General features: G+C 35.2%; 1 protein-coding gene across 5 annotated transcripts in view; it reads right to left on the bottom strand.

Moving 5' to 3' along the window:
• The window catches only part of pde9aa (phosphodiesterase 9aa), a 32022-nt gene extending 9939 nt beyond the window's left edge, over window positions 1-22083 (bottom strand). The window contains exons 1-8 of one of the 5 annotated variants that reach the window (XM_060876947.1): window positions 21688-22083; window positions 13921-13991; window positions 13692-13769; window positions 12929-12972; window positions 9924-9978; window positions 9479-9549; window positions 4282-4366; window positions 944-1004 (exon numbers count right to left, since the gene is read on the bottom strand). In XM_060876947.1, coding sequence (XP_060732930.1) covers window positions 944-1004; window positions 4282-4366; window positions 9479-9549; window positions 9924-9978; window positions 12929-12972; window positions 13692-13769; window positions 13921-13991; window positions 21688-21750 — 528 coding nt within the window. In that variant the 5' untranslated portion in view covers window positions 21751-22083. Of the gene's footprint in view, window positions 1-943; window positions 1005-4281; window positions 4367-7532; window positions 7552-9478; window positions 9550-9923; window positions 9979-10203; window positions 10300-12928; window positions 12973-13691; window positions 13770-13920; window positions 13992-21687 lie in introns of those variants that run through there. The other 4 variants (XM_060876945.1, XM_060876946.1, XM_060876949.1 and 1 more) reach the window with 4 other exon arrangements.
• Between the last annotated feature and the right edge of the window lie 208 nt (window positions 22084-22291).

The following is a 22291-nucleotide window of genomic DNA, read 5'->3' as shown; positions in this document are numbered from 1 at the left end:
TAGAAGCCAAAATAACATTATAGACAGTAGAACAAATACAAACAGGAGTTGTGTGTATTTCCATAGAAACAATTAATTTTCGATGTCTGAGAATTCAACTAGCTCATGGGTAAAACCTCTGAAACATCAGATACTGAAATTATGGTAACTCTGACATGACATAAACACACTATATGACTCTTACAAATCATGCGACGGCTGTATACACTGTAGACACTGTTTACACTGTAAATAGATTTGAACACACTATGTTGTAACATTTTGGGTTTAACATTATCTAAAAGAGTTTGATTATCTAATAAACTTTGGAATAAGTGAATTATGAATGTTTTGTGAAATGATGGAAATGATTTGTTTATGAAGAACAATTTAGATCTAATCTAATCAGATGCCAAAATCTTTATCACTCTAATTAGACATTTGTAGCCCACCATATATTTATGTTTTACAGATTAACCAGCACTATGGATGAGTGTAGTAGATGTAGTATATCTATATGCATGGCCAATATCATCTGACTTAAATACAGGACTTATTTATAGTGAGAGCGGGATAACTAAATTGCTATTCCACATATTTTTGCTAAGTCTGCGGGGACAACAGGATTTAAACAGGAATAAAAAGCAAGAAACGTCAAATAACTCAGTGTAATAAATTCCTGGGTACAAACCGTTCTGAACCATTTTTAATTTTTCTGTCCTAATTGTCTCATAAAGGACTCGTCAAGTCTTATCTCATCAGCTGATTACGTCTACGGCATTAGAGCTCTCATAAAATCAAACTAAAATAAAACAAAGTAATAATGAAGCCCCTTTTCATGATTTCAGGTGTTTTGTATAGGTCAAAAGGAGAACACAAAGAACTGACTACAAATATACTGTTAGTTAATAAAATGAATTTAATACTAGAATATCATGCATATAAATCAGGTCTGTAGATTTACCTTTGGGTATGAAGGCACATCCCTGCGAGGAGTCAGCTTCTTGTTTTCATCCAGGAAACTACTGCAGGACGACAAACAAGACACTTTAGTGAGAACACTGAGGAGAATGATATAATGACATACTGTAATTATAACTGATTGGCTAGAAATGACTGATTCATTCATATTAATTAACAGCTCCTCTTACTGAAGTGCAGACTGAAAGGCAAAACACGGTTTATGTTAATGCATTGACTAAAATATGTTGCTGTAACAAGGGCCTGTTATTACACAGGACCTTTTTGTCAAACTCTCCACATCTATAGGAACTGTTGACATGGTTTCTGTAAGAAGACATTTATATATTTATTTATTCGTTTGCTCTAAGAAATACTCAATACACAGTACACTTTGTATGAACAACAGTTAACGTTTGTCACTATATAATGTGCTGTATTCTGCATTTCATTGCTATGTACCTGTGCTATGTAATGACAATAAAGTGGCATCTATCTATCTATCTATCTATCTATCTATCTATCTATCTATCTATCTATCTATCTATCTATCTATCTATTTATCTATCTGTCTGTCTATGCATCTGTGTGTCTATCTATCTATCTATCTATCTATCTATCTATCTATCTATCTATCTATCTGTCTGTCTATGCATCTGTGTGTCTATCTATCTATCTGTCTGTCTGTCTGTCTGTCTATCTGTCTGTCTGTCTATCTATCTGTCTATCTATCTGTCTGTCTATGCATCTGTGTGTCTGTCTATCTATCTATCTATCTATCTATCTATCTATCTATCTATCTATCTATCTATCTATCTATCTGTCTGTCTATGCATCTGTGTGTCTATCTATCTATCTATCTATCTATCTATCTATCTATCTATCTATCTATCTATCTATCTATCTATCTATCTATCTATCTATCTATCTGACTGTCTGTCTGTCTGTCTGTCTGTCTGTCTGTCTGTCTATCTGTCTGTCTGTCTATCTATCTGTCTGTCTATGCATCTGTGTGTCTATCTATCTATCTATCTATCTATCTATCTATCTATCTATCTATCTATCTATCTATCTATCTATCTATCTATCTGTCTGTCTGTCTGTCTATGTATCTATCTGTCAATCTATGCATCTGTCTGTCTATCTATCTATCTATCTATCTATCTGTCTATCTATCTATCTATCTATCTATCTATCTATCTATCTATCTGTCTGTCTGTCTATCTGTCTGTCTGTCTATCTATCTGTCTGTCTATGCATCTGTGTGTCTATCTATCTATCTATCTATCTATCTATCTATCTATCTATCTATCTATCTATCTATCCATCTGTCTGTCTGTCTGTCTATCTGTCTGTCTATCTATCTGTCTGTCTATGCATCTATCTATCTATCTATCTATCTATCTATCTATCTATCTATCTATCTATCTATCTATCTGTCTGTCTGTCTGTCTGTCTGTCTATCTATCTATCTGTCAATCTATGCATCTGTCTATCTATCTATCTATCTATCTATCTATCTATCTATCTATCTATCTATCTGTCTGTCTATCTATCTGTCTGTCTGTCTGTCTGTCTGTCTGTCTGTCTATCTGCCTCTAACATCTTGTTATACGCAATATATACATTTCACTGTGCAATCTATACAGTACATCACATTATACACTAATATATAAATTAGTAATCAAGGTGACACATTCATGTGCAGTGTTTTTACTGTGTACATTTTTATTTATTCATGCTTAATTGTTTCTTTTTTTTAACTTCTTAATTTAAATTTCTTTTTATAAGTCATATAAATTATAAATAAGACTTCATTTACACATAAGTCTTATGGTTGCTGTCAGAGTTGCCACACAATATATTTCGTTGTATTGTATACAATAAATTGTTACTTATTTACTATTTACTACTAAATTGTTACTTATTTACTATTTACTGGAAGGAGTCTCCAGTGCCAGCATTTTATTACAGACAGAGGTAAAGCTGTAAATAAGTTTTCCAACATGGAAAAAATTTCAGGAAGAAAACCATTACCTTTCTCTATAACATGACAAGATTTTTTTTTTTTTTTTTGTGTGTCATTCTTTGAAAATTTATAATAAGTTTATGTCTTTTATAATATAAGTAATAATTAGAATTCAATAAACAAATAAAAAGAATGGTGTGTTGTTCTTTAATAAATAATACCACAGCGCTTGTAAATACATCTGGTATAAAAGACAGAAAACACCCCAGAACATGGTGTTATTGAGAAAAATACTTACTTTAGGGTTTTAACAGTAATTCTTACATATCAGGCTTTTTAAAATCAACTTCATGTGAATGATTTTTCTGCAAAAGAACATCCTATGCCATTTTTTAGCCATGGAGAAAAATGGACGATTTCTGAAATATACCCAAAAGGAAGGAGAAACCTCACTAATGAGAATATTCAGGTACGAGGACAGATGAAAATGTGTTCAATAGTCGGCTCATCAATATGTGAAAGGGGATGAAGCAGTTCTACTAAATTAGTTCCCTTATTAAGAGCCAGCTAAGCACAAATCTAATCCTCTGCTCACTACAGACGGCTAGCCTGCAATTACCATTGAGCTAATTGGAATGAACTGGATGTGGTGATTGAGCCAATCCTCTTTGGGATGATAGTTGTTATGACTCTTTTCATCCCGACTGACTTGCTGTGATAATACAAGACTGAGGAATTGTTGGGTGTTTGGGGAATACCATGTCCTGGGTAACGAGGTTTAGAGCTGACCTAGTTCACTTCTATTTCTCCTTTTTATGATATTTGCATTTTTTGCCTCAAAGTTGCTAAAAAGATTCTGTTCTATATTTTTAGCCAAGACAAAATATCCTTTTTATCTGGGCAGTTAAGCTGCCACTGATGGGCCCTTGAGCACTCTCACTGATCCAGGGATGCTGTTTCATGTCTGATCCAGACCTCCAAAAGCTGAAGTGAAAATATTCTGTGCATCCACTTCAATCATACACCTCATACCCCACATTGAGCTCCTCTTCCCTCCCTCCACTTTTTCCTCGTGGAAACCTCATCTTGATGTGAGAAGATAATTCATTAAACACTGCAACTGAGGTTCGAGGAAAGGTAAATACCAGGCTAGCGCTTATTTGTGTTAATGTCTGTGCCTCAGTAGTGATCACACTCTAGAAACATAATTTACTCTGTTGTGAATTACTATAAATTCTCTTGCAATAGAACTTTACAGTGTAGCAACTTGTCAATGGGGCAATAACTCAGCTGACACATTATCCATTTGGTTTAGTTACCACTGTCTGTACAGGGTGATATGTTAGTTTGTTGTAAGGTTGGCAGAGACAGACCTGTTGTTCCTGGAGGCCATCTCCTCCCTCAGCTTCTTAATGTCACTGCGACATTTCTCAATCTCCACCACCTTCATCCCCTCCACTGAGAAGGCAAGCAGAAAGAGTGTAATAAGGAAAGAATGGAAAAGACAAGACGTAAAAAAAAAAAAGTTTTACTATAAAAAAAATCCAGGAGACTTTGGAGAAAACGTGATGGAGAATCCAAGAGAGATCGAACTGAACACATATACAAACGAGCAAGCGAAGGACATAATGGTTAAGCTGTTGCTATTGCTTTACAGCTCCTGATTTTTCCTGGGATTTGGCCAGCTTTTAGCAGAACAGGTCATTCCCCCAGAGCACATGAGCCAGATACAAGGCAACATAACACCGGATGACATCAAACATCATAAACATCACTATTACTGGCTGTTGGTCTAAGAGTCTTTTTAGAAGTTAAACTCATTTCCTGGTCTGATTTGTGCTTTTTTTTGTCTGGGGAAAACCCTTAATAAGTCATAACTTTGATTTTGAATTTTTAGCTCCAATAACTAAAGACTTTTACCAGAAAATGTGAAAAAATCAGGGGCCAGAGCACCATGGACATTGTAACAGCTGGTATCTGTTTACAAAGAAAACTGATCTATTTCAGTATGGCACAAAGCTCTGCAACAACATGATCAAGGCATGACATTTAGCAAAGGTTTAGACATCTGAGGACAGAAATGACTTTTATTGCTGTTATTGCTTTTGTTACAATCTGTGGTATTTGCCAGACACCTTTATCCAGAGTGACTTACATTTATCTCTTTTATATTAAGGGCCTTGCTCAAGGGCTCAAGAGCCATAACTTAGTGGTGCTTGAACCCCCAATCTTCTGAGCAGTAACCCAAAGCATTTAAACACTGAGCCAATGCTACTACCGTTAAATTGGCAAAACAGTTAAACAACAGACTAAATAAAAACCGTTCCACAGATTTTCAGTGAAATATATTTATAGCTTCTAAAAGTTTATATGTATTATACTGGCAAAAATAAAAGAATTAAATCTTTGACCAAACGTTTCAGCTTATTTTAAGATTATCAGGGAGACACACAAAAATAGTTACTGCCTTTCTGTATACAATTTTTGAAAGTTTATGTAGATTACGGATGCGATGAACATTAGTTCAAATGAAAATATGCTTAATTAACATTGTTTTTTGAAATGCTTACCATTTGTTAACTATATATACCGTAGAAGGTAAATAGTGAAGTAAATAATGTTGAGCAGATGTTTAGCATCAAATAAATCATTAGCATGTTTTTAAAGGCAATGCCTTGTTTACCGAGAGCAGCAAGACATAATGCAAATGAGACTCTTCCTGCTACAAAATAGGCTCACTCTGACCTTTTAAAAGGTCTCACTACACAGATGTGCTCCATCACAACTTTCTTTTTTACCTCATAATTCATCAAAGCTATAATAAGTCAAATCATTTTACCATAGAAAAAAAACTTCACGCTGCTAATGAGTCAGTTCTCCAGAGAACTGTGAAAAGAGAGTAAACACTGCCTTCTAAGGTGATATTCATTTAACAACAACAGGCAATGAGGGTTTTATGGATAATTAAGGGTTCATATCTTCCTAAAAGTATTCAATATAAAGCTTTAAATGACTGATTTAATCTTGTTTTCTCTAAGAATGCATTGTAACACGTGAAGGTAAGCTGGAACGAAAAGAAAAGCACCAAACTGGGACAAAAATATAAATAAATATTGATTTTTTTTTTTTTTTACTATTTTGTGCATGTATTTTACTTTTTGATATTCAGTATATCTAGGACAGCTTCTATTAAAATCTAGTGAAAAAAACAAATGGGACAAAGTTATTTTTGAGACAAAAGTGTTGAATGACATTCAAAGACAGGACCACTGCCTGAAAGGTAAAACTGAATGGAACAACACAAGAAACCAAACAATTTATTTAAACGTATGAAATATAAAAGATATTCTGCATTAATATATGGGGAATGTTGCATCATGAACATGAACATCATGAGCAAAATTAAAAATAGTCATTTTTCTCATGGCCCATTTTTTTTGCCCCAGAGTCTAATGCCAAGTAGAGCAGCAGAGCTTTTATCAAACAGTCATGTGAATTTGGCAGGATCCACATACTGTACCACGTGAAAACATGGTTTAGACAACCCTTAAAGCCTATTAAGTATCAAAAATCAATAGACAGAGCCTTCTGATGAAGAGTAAGACACTTCCAACTCCGTCATCAACATCTAGGACAATGTATATTTAAATATTTTCCAGCCAATCTATGTGATAGTGAGCCACATTATGGTGTTTTTGATTAATGGATAATTTTGCAGACTGGCCATGTGTTTAAATATAACAATAAAACTTACTATTAGTGACAACCAGGGTGCAATTTGACCATTTTATTTAGAATTTCTACACAGGAACGTTAACGATGCTGTTAATCACACCAGCACAAAGTCTACAATTCCAAAATTATAGAAAAATCGAAAAAAAATTTTTTACTGTTATAAAGTAATTAAACAATTGAAAGGCTTATGAGGTATCGCACTTTCAAATATTTCACCACACATCAGCCATTTATCTCAAATAATCCATAACGCCTTGGATCCATGTTAGCTGAGAAGAGCTTGCAAACAGTTTCTAATCAATAGGCCTAGTCTGAAAAGAAAATCTGGAACGCAAGATGAAATTAAAATCGATATTGGTCTGGTGAATGAAAAGTAGCAAAGACAACTTGTTAAACATCACCTAATATTGAGGAAGAGAAGAGTACAAAAAAAAACAAAAAAAACAAAGATGACTCAATAACAACTGGTCACTTGTTAACAGAAATAAATCCTTTTGAGATAGCAATAGCTAGTCAGTAGCTTCCGACACTAAATTGTACCATCTACTGTACCATAGGAAATGCATTTCTGGTTATAAATTAATAAATAAATATCAAAATTTAGAAATCTGGGCAGTCTTCCAGTCTTCGAGTCCTGACAGAAACAATAGAAGGAAAATTCAACAATTAAATGAATTATTGTTGATTATCAATAACTCCAACTTTGATGAAAGATGTTCAGTATGAAAGTTAACGTTTCACCAAACTAAAGACTACAGAGCATCTCTTCATCACATGGTGCCATTCAGGTTTGTATTCAAGAATACAAACCTATGAAAATTAATGTTTAAAAGCTTTAAAGCCAAGACAAACATTATCAAGAGAACTCAAAACTTAAGCTGGTACAAACCTCACATTGCCAATAGCCTGACACCTGAGCAGCTGTAGCTCTGATTAACTGTGATAATAAATCCTCAGTATATGGAACAGTAAATAATCTGTAATCGTCTCTATCTCTCTGTTATCAGGTCCGGTATGTGTAAGTAGACAACGCTTTGCTATCATCACATCTCTAATCCTGTTTCATAACCCAAGTCACATGCAAAATTATGCAAACTTCCTCTCTTCACCCTTTATATAAACACTACTTACACATACATATTATATATACTATAAATAATGTTATATAAGGTGGATGTATATCACGGTAGTATGAGATGCAGGTCAAATGCCAGGTTTTACAGCTTCTCAGAAAGAAAGAAACAAACAGTAACTGTGTGACTTACAATCTGTTTATACATAAAAGTTATGATAATTGATGACAAGTGCAAACCAATACCTGAAAGCGTTTTATGTCCTTTTCTTCCTGTGGTACAAGACCTCAGTTTCTCAACATTAACATCAATAACTGCCATTATTTTTCCAATTTAGGAAAACAAATATTTAGATTTTAAATCAAATATCAAATTCTACATTGTAAGTTTATTAGGTACACCTACATTACGTCTTCACCCACTTGCCATTTCATTGGTTAAAACAAACATCTAGGTCAGTGTTGATGTAAAACTGCAGACTGTACTCCATCTATTGCTTGTGTTCTCTTCTTTATATAGCAGTGACCAGCATTTTGTTATTTGGATTCAGTTTTTAGAGGCACAGTGAAATTGTGTGTCGCACTGCATTGAGTATATCTAATACAATGGCGTTACTGGAATTTTTAAAAACTTACTGAACACTAGGAGTTTGTTGCCATCTTTTTCAATGCACAATGTGTGACGAACATTGTGTAGTCTGCTAATAACAGCACTGCAGATAGCTGAAAATCTTTTGGATTGCTGGACTATTTCTTAACTCTGCAGTGACATTTACACTATGAGGCCCAAAGTTTGTGGACCTCTGCTCTTCTGAGAAGGCTTTTCGTTCAATTTTGGACCGTGGCTTTGACGATTTGTGCTTGTTTAGATCGAGAACATTACTGACATCAGCACTGAAGTTTCTTGAGCAGGTCTTGATATTTCATTTTATCCCAAAATTTGTTCAATGTGGTTGAGGCCAAGGTGTCGTACAGGGCATTCGAGATCTTTCACACCAACCTTGGTGAACCATGTCTTCATAAGTGTCCCTTTGTCATGCTGGAATTGGTTTACAGCCCTTAGATCCAGTGAAAAGAAAATATCATTCAAAAGACTTTCCCTTAATGGGATACACCAACACCTTCAGCAATTTAGCGCAATCAGTTCACCTACTGGCATGTTTTGAGAGGCAAGAGGAAACTGAGGAGTTTGATGAAGTCTAAGCAAACAGAGGGAAAAACATGCAGATACTCTATGCACAGTAACCCAATCAGGATCATATTTGAGACCTTGGCCTTCTGCTGTACCACTGTCGTTTTTACTACTAAAATCTGTACACATTTCTCAGTTCATTTTTACCATTTTTTACTTAGATTTTCTTATTCTATAGCATTACACTTGAAACCATTTCCTGAAGCTTATCTAAAAATGTTAATACAGTGGGTTCAAACTCTTGATAAAAACATAGATACGGTGATACCTTTAGCTAAGTTTGTTTTTTCTTTATTGTACTTTTTGCAGATAATATGAAAAGGCATTTGTTTTTCTTGATTGTGTCCAAAGATATTTGAATCAGTTTAAGCCAAAAGATATTATGCTTGTATACCTTATAACAAAATTACATTTCTCCAGAACCATGGTGAAACACATAACATTACACAAGACTACACACAGTGCAAATACACAATAGGGAGAGATAAGTGCAAGACTGCTATAGTTTACGTATCGTTATGTAACTCACATGAACATTAAATATGAAAACAATAAAAACAATATGACTTACATTCAACTCGTTTTTCCAACATGGCCAAGCGATTTGTCACTTCAGTCTTCAGCTCATTGATCTTAAAAGCCCTGACGAGAAAGGTTAAGAAATATGTGGATATGGAGATATGTGAGAAACAAACCAATTAAAATCCATGCAAGGCAACGTATAAAACTGCACACGGCAGCTGTAGAGCAGTAATTACATCAAACTGAAGAATCAGGAAAGAAAAAACATATTTATTTGCATTAAGCGTAATTTAATTTAATTTACAACATGGCAATGAAAAGAGGGAAAATTCCTCTATACTGTAGGTAAAAGCGACTACTTCCTGTTTGATATGACGAGGATAGATAGGAAGCTGCATATACTGTAGCTTTGAGGTGCAATGAACAGTAAGATATTATCAGTGAGAAAGCACAGATAAAGAGAGAGATGGAGAAAGAAAGAAAAGCGTTAGTACCTGGAGAACTGCTCCGCTACCTGAGTCAGAACATTCTGAAAAAGTTCTTCTTTATCTACAAAAGGACAAAACAGCAAACACAGTCACCCACTGTTAGAAAAATACACAATGTGGCCCGTCGGCAGCAGAACATTACAGTTCCTCATCAGAAAGCATCAGAGTGTGTACGACGTCGTCAGGGCAAACAGACGAAATGGAGAGTTAATGGAAGTAGCATGTAACCAGGCAGGAAAAGATAGAGGCACAGAAGGACAGACAGAATCTCTCTGTTCTACCTCACCTTATCATGTACTAGAGATACTCTCTTCTGGGTGTTAAATGGTGGTTCTCCGTTTCAGTTCCCACACACACATACACACACACACACACACACATAGAATACACACCAAGACATCTAATCTCTGATTGGTCCATAGAGACACGGTGGACAAAGTTCAACCAAGAGGACCAATAAAACACAGAAACAGAACAAAGCAGGTGGCAGTACACATTTGGTATTGGTTGTTTTCCAGTGCATGATGAGGTTTTTTTTCTACAGATAGAGAAAGCGCTAGGTTAAGGGTCACACAGTCACTCGAGGATCCACATCAAAAAAACGTAAATCATTCAAACATAGTGAAAATTTTCTGGATTTTTTAAACAGAAACCAATCATTCAGTTTATATGCAGTGAGACATAATGTTTTATATGAAACCTGTTTAAACACGCAAACAGGAGTCAGATGAAATCAGGGTTAGTGATAATGAGGTTCCAGTGAGTATTAGTGATGTTAGTTTAGGGTTAGTTATTGGGTTACTGATGCCAGGGTTTGTGTTAATAATGTTCAGGTTTAGGATTATTGAGATTAGGTTTAAGGTTTGTGCTTTCAAGGTTAATGTTAATGTTGATGATGTTTGCGTTAGGATTAGTAAGGTTAGAGGTAATAAGGTTAAAGTTAGTAAAGTTAGTTTGTAATAATGTTACAAAGGTTAGAGACATTGGGATTAGTGTTAAAGTTACTGAAGTTAGTGTTTGTGAGATTACTTTTAGGGTTAGACCTATATTAAATTCAACTACAATACTCAAATAGAAATTCCACTGTGTGTGTGTGTGTGTGTGTGTGTGTGTGTGTGTGTGCACTGTGTAAAAGTTTTTTTATGTCAGACTTTTTAGAATTGATTTAAAGTTCTATATGTACTAGTGATAAGAGCCAGATCAAATAAACACAAAGCCCATAACCACTCAGTAAAAATGTTTTTACGTGATAATAAAAACTCTTCCTCTTCTGATTGCACGCACATCTACAAATTTATAAAGCGTTAGGCCTACTAACACCAACTTGAACAGCCAGAGAGACCTTATAGTTTAATTTTATTAGAATAGCAACTGAATATAAATATTGAGAATATTAGGCAAATATATGCACCACCCTTTCTATTGATTACATATTTGTATTAAATTTGAGTTATATAATCTTCGAATTAGGTCAGGCTCATGTTAAAAACTTTTCTGACAAAAACACTGTTTGGCAACTTTTAAGACTGAGAAAAGTCTAAATAAAAAAGTCTACATAAATAAATAGCTTAGGTGCATCTCAAATCTTATAATAATGGCTAATAGTAGTCATAACCTGAGAAATTTTAAGAAACTTAGAAACTCTAATATTCAGAACCTACTAATCCTAATCATCAGAAATTTCTTCCTAATACTCATAAACAACTAAACTTAACAGTCAAAAATGATTAAGAAACTACTAACCCTAAAACTCAAAATCTACTAGCTCTAATACTGAAAATCTAAAACTCAGAAACTACTAATTCTAATATTCAAAAACTCAAAATTACTAGTCAGTGGTATGAACTGAAAACACAAAACCTTCTAACACTAACAACCAGAACTGATTAAAAAGCTGCTAACCTTGATACTCAAAACCTACTAACCCTCAGAAAATGCTAATGCTAATACTAATGCTAATGCTCAACTCAAAATACAAAAAAGTACTAGTCATTGGTACAAACCCAAATACTTAAAACCTTCTAACCCTAATATTTAGAAAGGTATAACTCCAGTACTTAAACTTGTAACCATATTACTATAGAACCAGTTAAGAAGCTACTAACTTTAATATACAGAAACTAATTCAAGAGACTCAGAAAAGTCAAGTCAGTGGTACTAACCAAATAATCAGATCCTACTAATCCTAATATTCAGGAATGTTTTTGAACTAGTACTCAAAAACTTTGACAACAATGAGTACTCAGTACCAACAATCTCATAGTCTGAACATCCTCATGAACTTGAACACATTTAAACTACTAACTCTAAAGCTTCTAATACTTTTTGACCATTAATCTCCACACAGTCCATTACAATAATCAAAGACCTGTTTGTAGAAATGTCTGTGCACGTATTCAAAATCAATTAGCATTCAGTATTTAGATCCCGGATTCAGCATTAGCAGTCAGTATACAGTATTAAGATCCTTGATTCAGTACTTTGCAGAAGCATCAAATCTTCTCGGTAAGTCTCTATGAGATTTGCATACTTGGGCTTGCACTTTGCATCAGCGGTCATTTTGTTCTGTGTGTTATCTGCTACAGGTCCCTGCCCTTCCATTATGTGCCACATAAGCAAACAAGCAAACAAGTTTCATCATATGGATCTTTTTATTGTACTGGATTTCTAGGGGTAAACAACCTATGTTTATGAATAGTAAATATAACTATACAGTATATTAATAATACAGTTATGTCTTGTCCAGTAATCATCTATAATAGTACGCATATGCAATTCGAGACATATATCACAGGCCTCATGTGTATCCTTATCTCAAACCTACCTGGCTCAAGAAGCTATATTTATTCTCCTGTCCTTGTACATATAAAACACACTCCATTTGTTTACAGCATTGTTTGTACAGTTGGTGTGTTGTTAGGTGGTGGATTTTATGAAGTCTGATATACTTACCATAACAACTAGGTATGTGTGTGCATAAACATTAACAAACAACTTAATATAAAACTCACCAGCCAGCTGTCCTCCAGTGAGGGGAATCACTTTGTATGGTGACCTATAAAAAAAAAAAAACAAGGAGAAACAAGAGCTGGTTACAGAGCAGCTGGTGTCGGGCCAAAAAGACGCTCCCTTCTCCGTGAGCGCTCTTACTATCTGCAGTATGAATGCACTGATTGGCTTCTGGCTCAGCCTTAGGTAGTGATTAGTTTTGATTGCATCTACTGTTGCTGCCAGGCTCACGAAAGCTCTTGTGATGATTCATGGCTGTTACATGTAGATGAGCCCCTTTCTCATTCCTTTATGTGGATAACTGCTAATATCTGTTAAAGAGTCACAGCCATGAGCACAGTCACCTGCCTGAATTTTAAATATCCTTTACAACAATGAGTCATTCATTACAGTTTCAGAAAAAAACAATTCATTTAGTTACTTGAACACATTCAACCCTATGGAATATTCAAAATATTCCTCTTCAAGGTATCCTTCTATTGGTAGATTTTAGTCATGGCAATGCTCACATTTTTTCCGCATAACTTTCATAAATCGCTGAACACTTCATGTTACACAGTGCACAAGGCCAATGAACGAATCTCACATCCAAAGATTTTCCTTTACGATGTAGAATTGTGCCTGTGACTGATCTGAATATCCTACAGTATATATTTGCCTTTAGATGTCTTTTGGCTTTCGAAGTGTCTTTTCCATTTGAAGTATATTTTCTGGATTAAGTATGGGAATGCAGTATAAGCACAAGAGGGGTCAGGGGGTGATTACCTCTCTGAGTTGCTCGGCATGGTGGGGTCGATGGAGACCATAGCTCCAGTTGAGTCCAGGAGAGAAATGGATGTATTCCTGTCAAAAGCAGATGCACATGCTAAATATGGGAACACTTCAACTAAAGAGGACAGACAAGCACACACAAATTCTCTGTCTCTCTCTCACAAAAAAATACACGCACACACACACAGACACACAGACACACACCCACACACAGACACGTTACCTGGGCAACCCCATGGCTGTGCAAAAGAGCTCCTTGATATCACAGGGACTACAGAACCGGCTGAAAACCACCTATTAGAGGCACAAAGAGTAAGGTCAGTTCCAATTTTCAACATCTAAAACCACTTCTCTCTAAGCCAAGGCATCATTAGAAAATAAGAGCAAGAAAGCTTTAAACTATGGTATGTGAACTATGTCCATGTACCATGTATATCACCAAATTAATAAAACCTTCCTGAGCCTTTACTTCATTGAGTCATCAGATTTAATTCATAATATACTCGTACACAAGCAGTTTGCACTCTACTGTAAAATTCTACTTAATATCTCCTTCCTTTATGTCAGTTAAAGACTTTGGACAGGAAACCATGAACTTCAACCTGAAAGCCTGAGTTGAGTCAGGTTGAGTTAAATGAAGTAAACCGTGCCGTGCTGTTAACCTGAAACACATATCTGCAACATGCTTTATATGTTTAGTAGATAACGAGCTGAAGACACAAACAGATAGGAGTGAAGACTGAAGACACAAATATATGAAGCTCAAGTACATTATTATAAGCTAATAATTGACACTATGTGACATAAGTGTATGTCTTCACATTTATGAAGAAACGAGGTGACGCAACGTGTTTCAGGAGGTATTTCCCGATTTCCAGACAATGCTAGAGGAATGAAGTACTGAGATGTTTTGTTCTTAACCATCAGTCACCATCAGTTATTGACAAGTGATTTCGATAGAATTTCGATAGATAATGGTGGGAAGTGGTAGCTGAGTGGTTAGGTCCTTGGACGCTGGATGCCACAAATGTAAATGATATGTACTTTACTTAGAGAAGTACTTTAAAAAAATGAAACAAAACTTGCTCTTCTACTCTGTAGCCCTGCTCGAGCCATGTTAAATAAAGTGGCTAGCTAATGCACTACATTAACACTCACAAACACAAAGTTTAGAACGTTTGCTCAGGCCCTACACTGTAGTGTAATGTACCAGAGAATACACAAGGAATGCTTAATAGCTGGTACCTTGTCTCACCTAGTCTGTTTTTGAGCTAGAGAACTGAAATGAAGTGAAGAGAACTGAAAAACTGTAAAGCTAAGTATGGGATGAAATAAAGGAAGTATTCTGTATTCCATTCCGTCCTTTATTTCACCTCATATGTATATAAGATGTATATATATATGTATACATATTGCCTTCAGGAATGGCAAACAAAGCTATCTCAAACAAGCAGTCATGTCAAAGTTGCTTTAACAAGAAATATGGCAAGCACATTACGCTGTAAAAGACACACACAGACACACACACACAAAACATTATTGCCAAACTGGAAGCTAACATTGGGAGAGACGATGTCATGTTTTTTTTTTACAAAAAATGGCAATGATGTAGAGGATAGTTTATGTTCATAAAATTGATAAAAAAGTATTGATTTTCCCTATTAATGAAGACCTTTTTGACAAACTTTACTTCGCAAATCAAATATTAATTATATACACCGGCAAACGCTGACACAGACTCAGACGCTACAGTGTTGAAATGACATAGTCAATGTCTTTTGGTTTGAATCACAGCTAAAGATCCCTCATGTCTAGATGTCCCAGAGGACACGGCTGGCCATCTGTCATAATTGATTTCTGCTGAGAGAGACAGATATCGGAGTCTGTATAATCAAACCCTGTTAGTTTTTAACATGCTTGAGCTTTTTCTGTGCTCAACACTCAAAACATGATTAAAAAGTATAGCCTGGTCTGATATATATATATATATATATATATATATATATATATATATATATATATATATATATATATATATATATATACATATAGAATAATTTATCTCACAGTGACTCTTACAAGGCAGCACATCCAGTTTAGCATGAAAATAATATTAAAATATTAACATTGTATGGGCATAACAGGGATGGGGGTTATCAAGGGTCTGTTAGTTAGGTTACTTTTATATATTTTACAAGCAAAGTAGCCTACATTCCTCATTTTCTAGATGTGCAGTAAACAAATGTTGAAATCTATGTGTGAATATTGTATTTTTCAAGCGCTTTTATCCAACACATGCACACCTTTCATGCTGAATTCCAAATAAGAGATTTGAATTGATCTCTTTTCTTCTGCTTTACACACAAACACTCGAGTGCTCTCAACCAATGAGCTATCAGTCATTTTTACACGCCGCCCTGACAACCAATCAGATGGAAGCGTGTGCTTCTGATGGCACAGACAGGCACAACAAAGCTACAAAAGCAGGTGCCAAACACAAGTAGCACTGCGACTGACTAAGAGAGAGACAGTAAGACAGGGAGACAGGCGGTGAGAGCGAGTGAATGACAGACACAATGGTAGGGAGGGGAGAAGAAAAAAGAGCCAGGTTTACATAAGTAACTTAATCAATAAGAAAAATCAATAGAGAATATTAAACCTCAGAGGAATTACTTTCTTTTCTCTCCTGCTGCTTTTCTTTTAACGTTTTGAACACACACAGTGAATTCTGTGAGCTTCATAAAACTTGTCAGGAATGTACACAACTGGGCCAAATGAAATATTGTGAATGTCATATAAATTAAAAATGAACCAAATTTCTTCCAAGCGGAATCCAGACGCTCGTTAAGAGCTGGAAAACTTTAACTGAATGCAGATAATGTAGAAAGATGGCAGTCTTTTGTGACTCCTACTTGCAATAAACATCAATTAAATAACATAGCTTTTCATCTGATGTAATATTTGATGTTATATATGATGTAATATATCGATTAGAGATACTCAATAGAGGTGATTAGTAACACTGTTCTGACCAGGGCAGAATAATATCACATCATGATACAGATGGTCTTTTCTCCAATAAATAAGAACTATTAGCAAAAGCCGAGAAAGAGAGAAAGAGAGAGAGAGAGAAAGAGAGAGAGAGAGAGAGACAGAGAGAGAGAGAGGGAGAGAAAGTAAGAGAGAGAGAGAGAGAGAGCAAAATGAAGGACAGTGAGTGAGCTGCCTCACCATTGAGTTTCTTCTAACTGCTGTTTGTGCTTTATTATTATTATTATTATTATTATTATTATTATTATTATTATATAAAAAATGCACTTTTATTCTCTACATTTTCTTGTTTCAATTATTCTGTAGCTAGTGAATATATTTCCCTTAATTGTGTATATCGTTTGTATCCGTTGTAATTTTTGTCTCTCTTTGTACTTAATTTTATTTATTAATTTTATTTCTCCTGTGTTTGCATCACCCTTCCTTTGAACTTGCTTTGGCAAAACAAATACGATTAGTTGTCATGCTAATAAAGCACCTTAGAGTGAGAGAGAGAGAGAGAGAGAGAGAGAGACTGTCAGTGAGGGGGTGTATAGGGGTGTGTGTGTGTGTGTGTGTGTGTGTGTGTGTGTGTTTATGTGCGTGTCAGGACTGAGAGCTCTTGACACAGCAGGTGTATTAGACAGAACAAACTGCAGTGATTGACAGTTGACAGCACAAAGCACAGCTCCAGTACCTAGAGTTCAACAATCACACAAACCAGACATTTTCAAACAGAACAAATACATGATCAAGATCTCAAAATACTCTGCAGACATCTGAACCACAACTTAAAAGAGTACTCCAGCATTTTGCAACTTAACTCTGTTTACTCTGTCTGTAGAGCATGTGATTACCGCAACATGTTTCCCTGTACGGAGAAACAAACAGAAAACCTGCTCACTTGAATCCTGATTAGAATTGAAGTCTATGGGCGGTCATGAATTCTCTTAATAAGTATGTGACTATAGATCAGAACTTTTGAACTACTGTACACACATTACACTCTAACAATATAACTCTTAAAAGTTCTAAAACTTGCAATGACGCTAAACATTTAAAAGTAATTTGATAAAACAGACTTTTACATTTTCCCAAAGGTTTCACTGTATCCATGCCTCATAAGAAAACCAACACAATTTGCATAACTACAAAAATTCTTCAGTGAGAAAATCATAAAAATGTAAAGCTTATGTTACAAATTTATTGACTTATAAGCTAGTTATATGTACAAAGAAAATTTTATCAGTGTATTTATCAGTATTTTATAAAATAACTGACAGACGACATAGAAAGACATTTTGGTTAAAAAAAAAACACTGGAGTATTCCTTTAATATCCCACCCACCACTTCACTCTTATAAAATTAATAAACCTTTTAAATAAACAGAGAAAAGTCTTGAGAAGTTGATCATTTCAGTGTCGTCGACATACAAACACCCAAACTAACTTTTCTATTTTTTCTTGAATGTACTCCTGTTTAGTTTTCAGTCTGGTTTGTACTTAATCTGCTCCAAAGGAGTGATTATTTGTGACTGCTGGACAGAAAAGACCATGTGAACACAACACAAAAAAACACAATTGGATTGATATCAGTAGTATCTCTGTGGCATCTTATTTGTATACGATGTAGAGGTGTGTCACTGCGTGAGACTGTGTGCGCCTGTATATGAGTGTGTATCAGTTCTGAGACCCGTCGTGTTTTAATCAGCCGAGGACTTTAAGACATTAATATGCCGATTGCTTCACCCTATTCGGAGCGACACACGAGTATCAGCTGGAGTCCCATTTCCATACAGATGTGCATGAGAGATATACAGAAAACGTGTTTATCTAACTTAATGTATGACAGCATGACAAAGATTGTATTCATGATTTCAGAAGACATCATAAGTGCTGGTTGATGCCTTATATTGCTATACTGAGACATCACACATGAGAATACACTTTTCATGTTTACACAAATAGCTATCGTTACACCACAACACTGTTGGTTACGGAGTACACAGTAGATGGATAGATACAGCTTGTTAAAACGTGTTGTTGGAAGGAGTCTCCAGTGTCAGTGCATCATCAGAGTCAAGGGTTAAATACAGCAACATGTTAGCAGTGACATCTCAGTAACATGACAAGCTGCATTAAATCGCATTTAATTATTTCAAGAGAGAATAAAAAACGCAGGTGAACGACTGATTATAGCTGTTAATATAAGTGATATCAGTAATCAGTATCTTGATTCTCTGACATTCCACATCAGTAAATAGAACTGGGAATGGATAATAAGTATTTGTCATTCTTTAATAAATCTAAATACACTTGTCATTGAAAAAAGTAACTCTGCTTTATGTTGCATTTAATTACCTTATCGTTGGTTATTTTACATCAATGACAGAAAGTTTACAGTAGGAGAAAATTATGCAGAGCAGATAGACTCCAGGACCAGGATTAGCTGATTCACTGAATGGTAACCAAGCAAGTGAGAAATGTTAAAAGACTTTAGATTTTTTAAGTATTAGCTTTGGATTTTGTTAATTAATTCATTGACAACTGATGTCAGTTGTACATTTCAGTTGTACATGAACCTTATATAACAACAAATACACAAATCATCAACGATCTAACAAGTTTTAACGGATGAGCTTATATATAATATATATATATATAAAATATTATTCAGCAACACGGTATTCTAGCATTTTTATTTTAGTATTTCCTTTTTTTTTAAATCACGTGAAATTTTGAAAAAATGCAGATGGTCAGCTGAACTCAGACTGAAAAGAAGGACAAAGGAAAATGCAAATCACTGAGCTGTGTCTAATTTGACTCCTTATCATTTTCACAGAGAAACAAACATACAGTTCACTGGATAACTGTGACCAGAGAGGGAACCAAACCACTTTATGTCCTAATTTTCTATTCTTAGGAATTAAATAAAAATATCGGAAGACTGTATTGAAGTAGAAATGCCTTAATAAGGTAGAAGAAACATGTAACAAATATATCAATGAAATAAACCATGCAATACTTTGGTATCAACTTCCACCCCCAGACTAGAAGAATGGTTGAGTCCAGAAGATTGCAGTCACTAAATGAGAAAGCATTACCTCATTTCCGTATATCTAAGTGGCTGTAATATAGTGTCCATGTTTGCTTGTGTAAGACGACTGTGAGATGAAATTAAATGGACACAACATACACAAAGAGTCTTTCTCTCAGCTGCTTTTAGAGCCAGATACTTAAACACTTCCAGATACTGGATACTTAAATCTCTTCTTGTGTATTTTAATCACTCCTCTGTAAGAGGAATTGTAGGTGGCAGAACGATGATTTTTTTTTTTGTTAATCCTACTCGATTCATTTACATAAAAATCACTGCGAGACAGCTGGAATCCAGAAGACAAAACGATATAATTCCCATTGATTATACTGTAGAATCGTTAAGACTCATTTTGGTCACAGAGCACAAAAAAAAAATCTTCTGCATGAAAGCAGTGATGGAAAAAAGCTACACGACAAACTTAATAATGCTGTCCTGATCCTGATAATAACCCAATTCAACACCAAGAAAAGTGTTCATAAAACTCTAATTGACTCTAAAGTCTAACCACCAGCCACAAACCAAAACTTTACGAGATGACTGGGACTATTAAAAAGCAGAGATCAGTGAAGAATGACTCGATTTACCGTAAGGACACGCAATAGAATTACTTTTTGTATATAACCTTATATAGACACAACAAATAAAACTCTACACCAGGATATTTCTAACCTACTGTACATACATACATACTGTATATATACGTATTTGTGATAAATGTAAAATCTGAATCATTCTGATTGAATACAGTATATCTGCAGATCTAACCATTAAACTCTCATAACAGCCGATAATTAGATAATACGCCGTCTAATTAATATTGATTTACATTATCAAAGGGTTCATCTCCTGGTTCCGCAGCCGTAACAATACGATAGACTGACTGAAGGAACCTTTTTCTTTTAAAACCTAAACCATGTGAATTTGTACATTAATATAAAGCAGATCGAACAGTGCTCAGTGTCTTGCTGGTGACCTGCTGGTTATTACATAAAGCTCTACTTTGTAAAGGCATATTTTCTAGTTCACATTTTAACAGGTCACCAATTTCATTGTTTGTCTATTGCAGGAGCAAAAATCGGTCCTATCCTCCTATCTGCAGTATAAAAGTAGGATATGACACGGTAAGGCACATGAACCAAAAACATAAGAGGATTAAAATGAACCGTGCAGTAATTTGGTATTAATTAAATATACGCTGTGATGGTGTTCATCTTCTGGTTTTCAGTGTAGCCGTGATGACAGTAAACCTTTATCTTTTTGACTTTTCCTTCTCTGCTATGTATCTGTTCTCCAACAGGCTTGTGATCTGCAGGTGACAGGCTGGATATCGTGAATATTTCACTGTTCTCACGATACAGTGAATATTTGCATATTTACTAGTTTCCTTGTTCGTGACATGACGAGGTCCATCGTATCAACCATATAACAATGAGGTAACTGCAAACCATGCATAGTTTGGTAAGTATTCAGTGTATGCTGATTTCCACTGTAGCCATGATGACAGCATAATGTGAATTTGTACAGAAGATCCAGATTCATGACATCTTTGATTATTATCGATTATAACCGATTACTTTCATCAACTTACAGATTAAAATAGCAGTCAGCTAAACAGATATACATACACTGATATATATATATATATATATATATATATATATATATATATATATATATATATATATATATATGTATATATATGGTGACCTAATTAGGTTTCATTTTACACTAGGATACTACATTGAATTTACACTAAACAAGTCTGATCTAAATGAAAGCTTTTAAACTTTAAAAAAAGAAGAAATTGAATTCATGCAAAGAATACAGACTGTGCCTTAAATGATTCTTCCTCCTGGTTACCTTCTGTATCCTGCTGTCCACGTCCAGATAGATGATCCTGTAAGCGGAGGACGCGGAGCCCATTTCTTTCTCTCCGTCTCTCTCTCCCTCTTTCTTTCTCTCTCTTTGTCAGACCGAACTCCAGCCTGGAAAAAAGAAATGAGCAGCAGCAGGGTATCGCAAATACATCGAGCTCTCAAGCCATCTCTCTGACACACACACACGCACACACACATATACACGCGCGCGCGCACACACACACACATACTACACACACACGGGGGAAACAATTACGCGAGGGTCACATCCATGATGTTCTCCACCCACGTGTAAAGTGCGTGTGTCCTCATACCTGGTACTATGTAACATTAACATGAATAATAAGAAATAAAATCTTACAGCCAGACAAACCCTCACACCCCCTTACAGAAAAGTCACACACACGCTATGGGATCATAAGCGTTCACACGTTATCATGTTCATGAGATAAGATCACGTGTGAAAACACTCGTGATGGTGCATTTCACCGTGTTGTGCCCTGAAAGTGCGCACGTGGCATCACGTGAAACTCACGTGTGAAAAGGAGAAATGGCTCTGCTCTATACGTGAAAAATTGGCACGTGAA

The sequence above is a fragment of the Tachysurus vachellii genome, chromosome 8, assembly GCF_030014155.1.
Source record: "Tachysurus vachellii isolate PV-2020 chromosome 8, HZAU_Pvac_v1, whole genome shotgun sequence".
NCBI lineage: Eukaryota > Metazoa > Chordata > Actinopteri > Siluriformes > Bagridae > Tachysurus > Tachysurus vachellii.
This window is presented reverse-complemented; position numbering and strand designations above follow the sequence as displayed.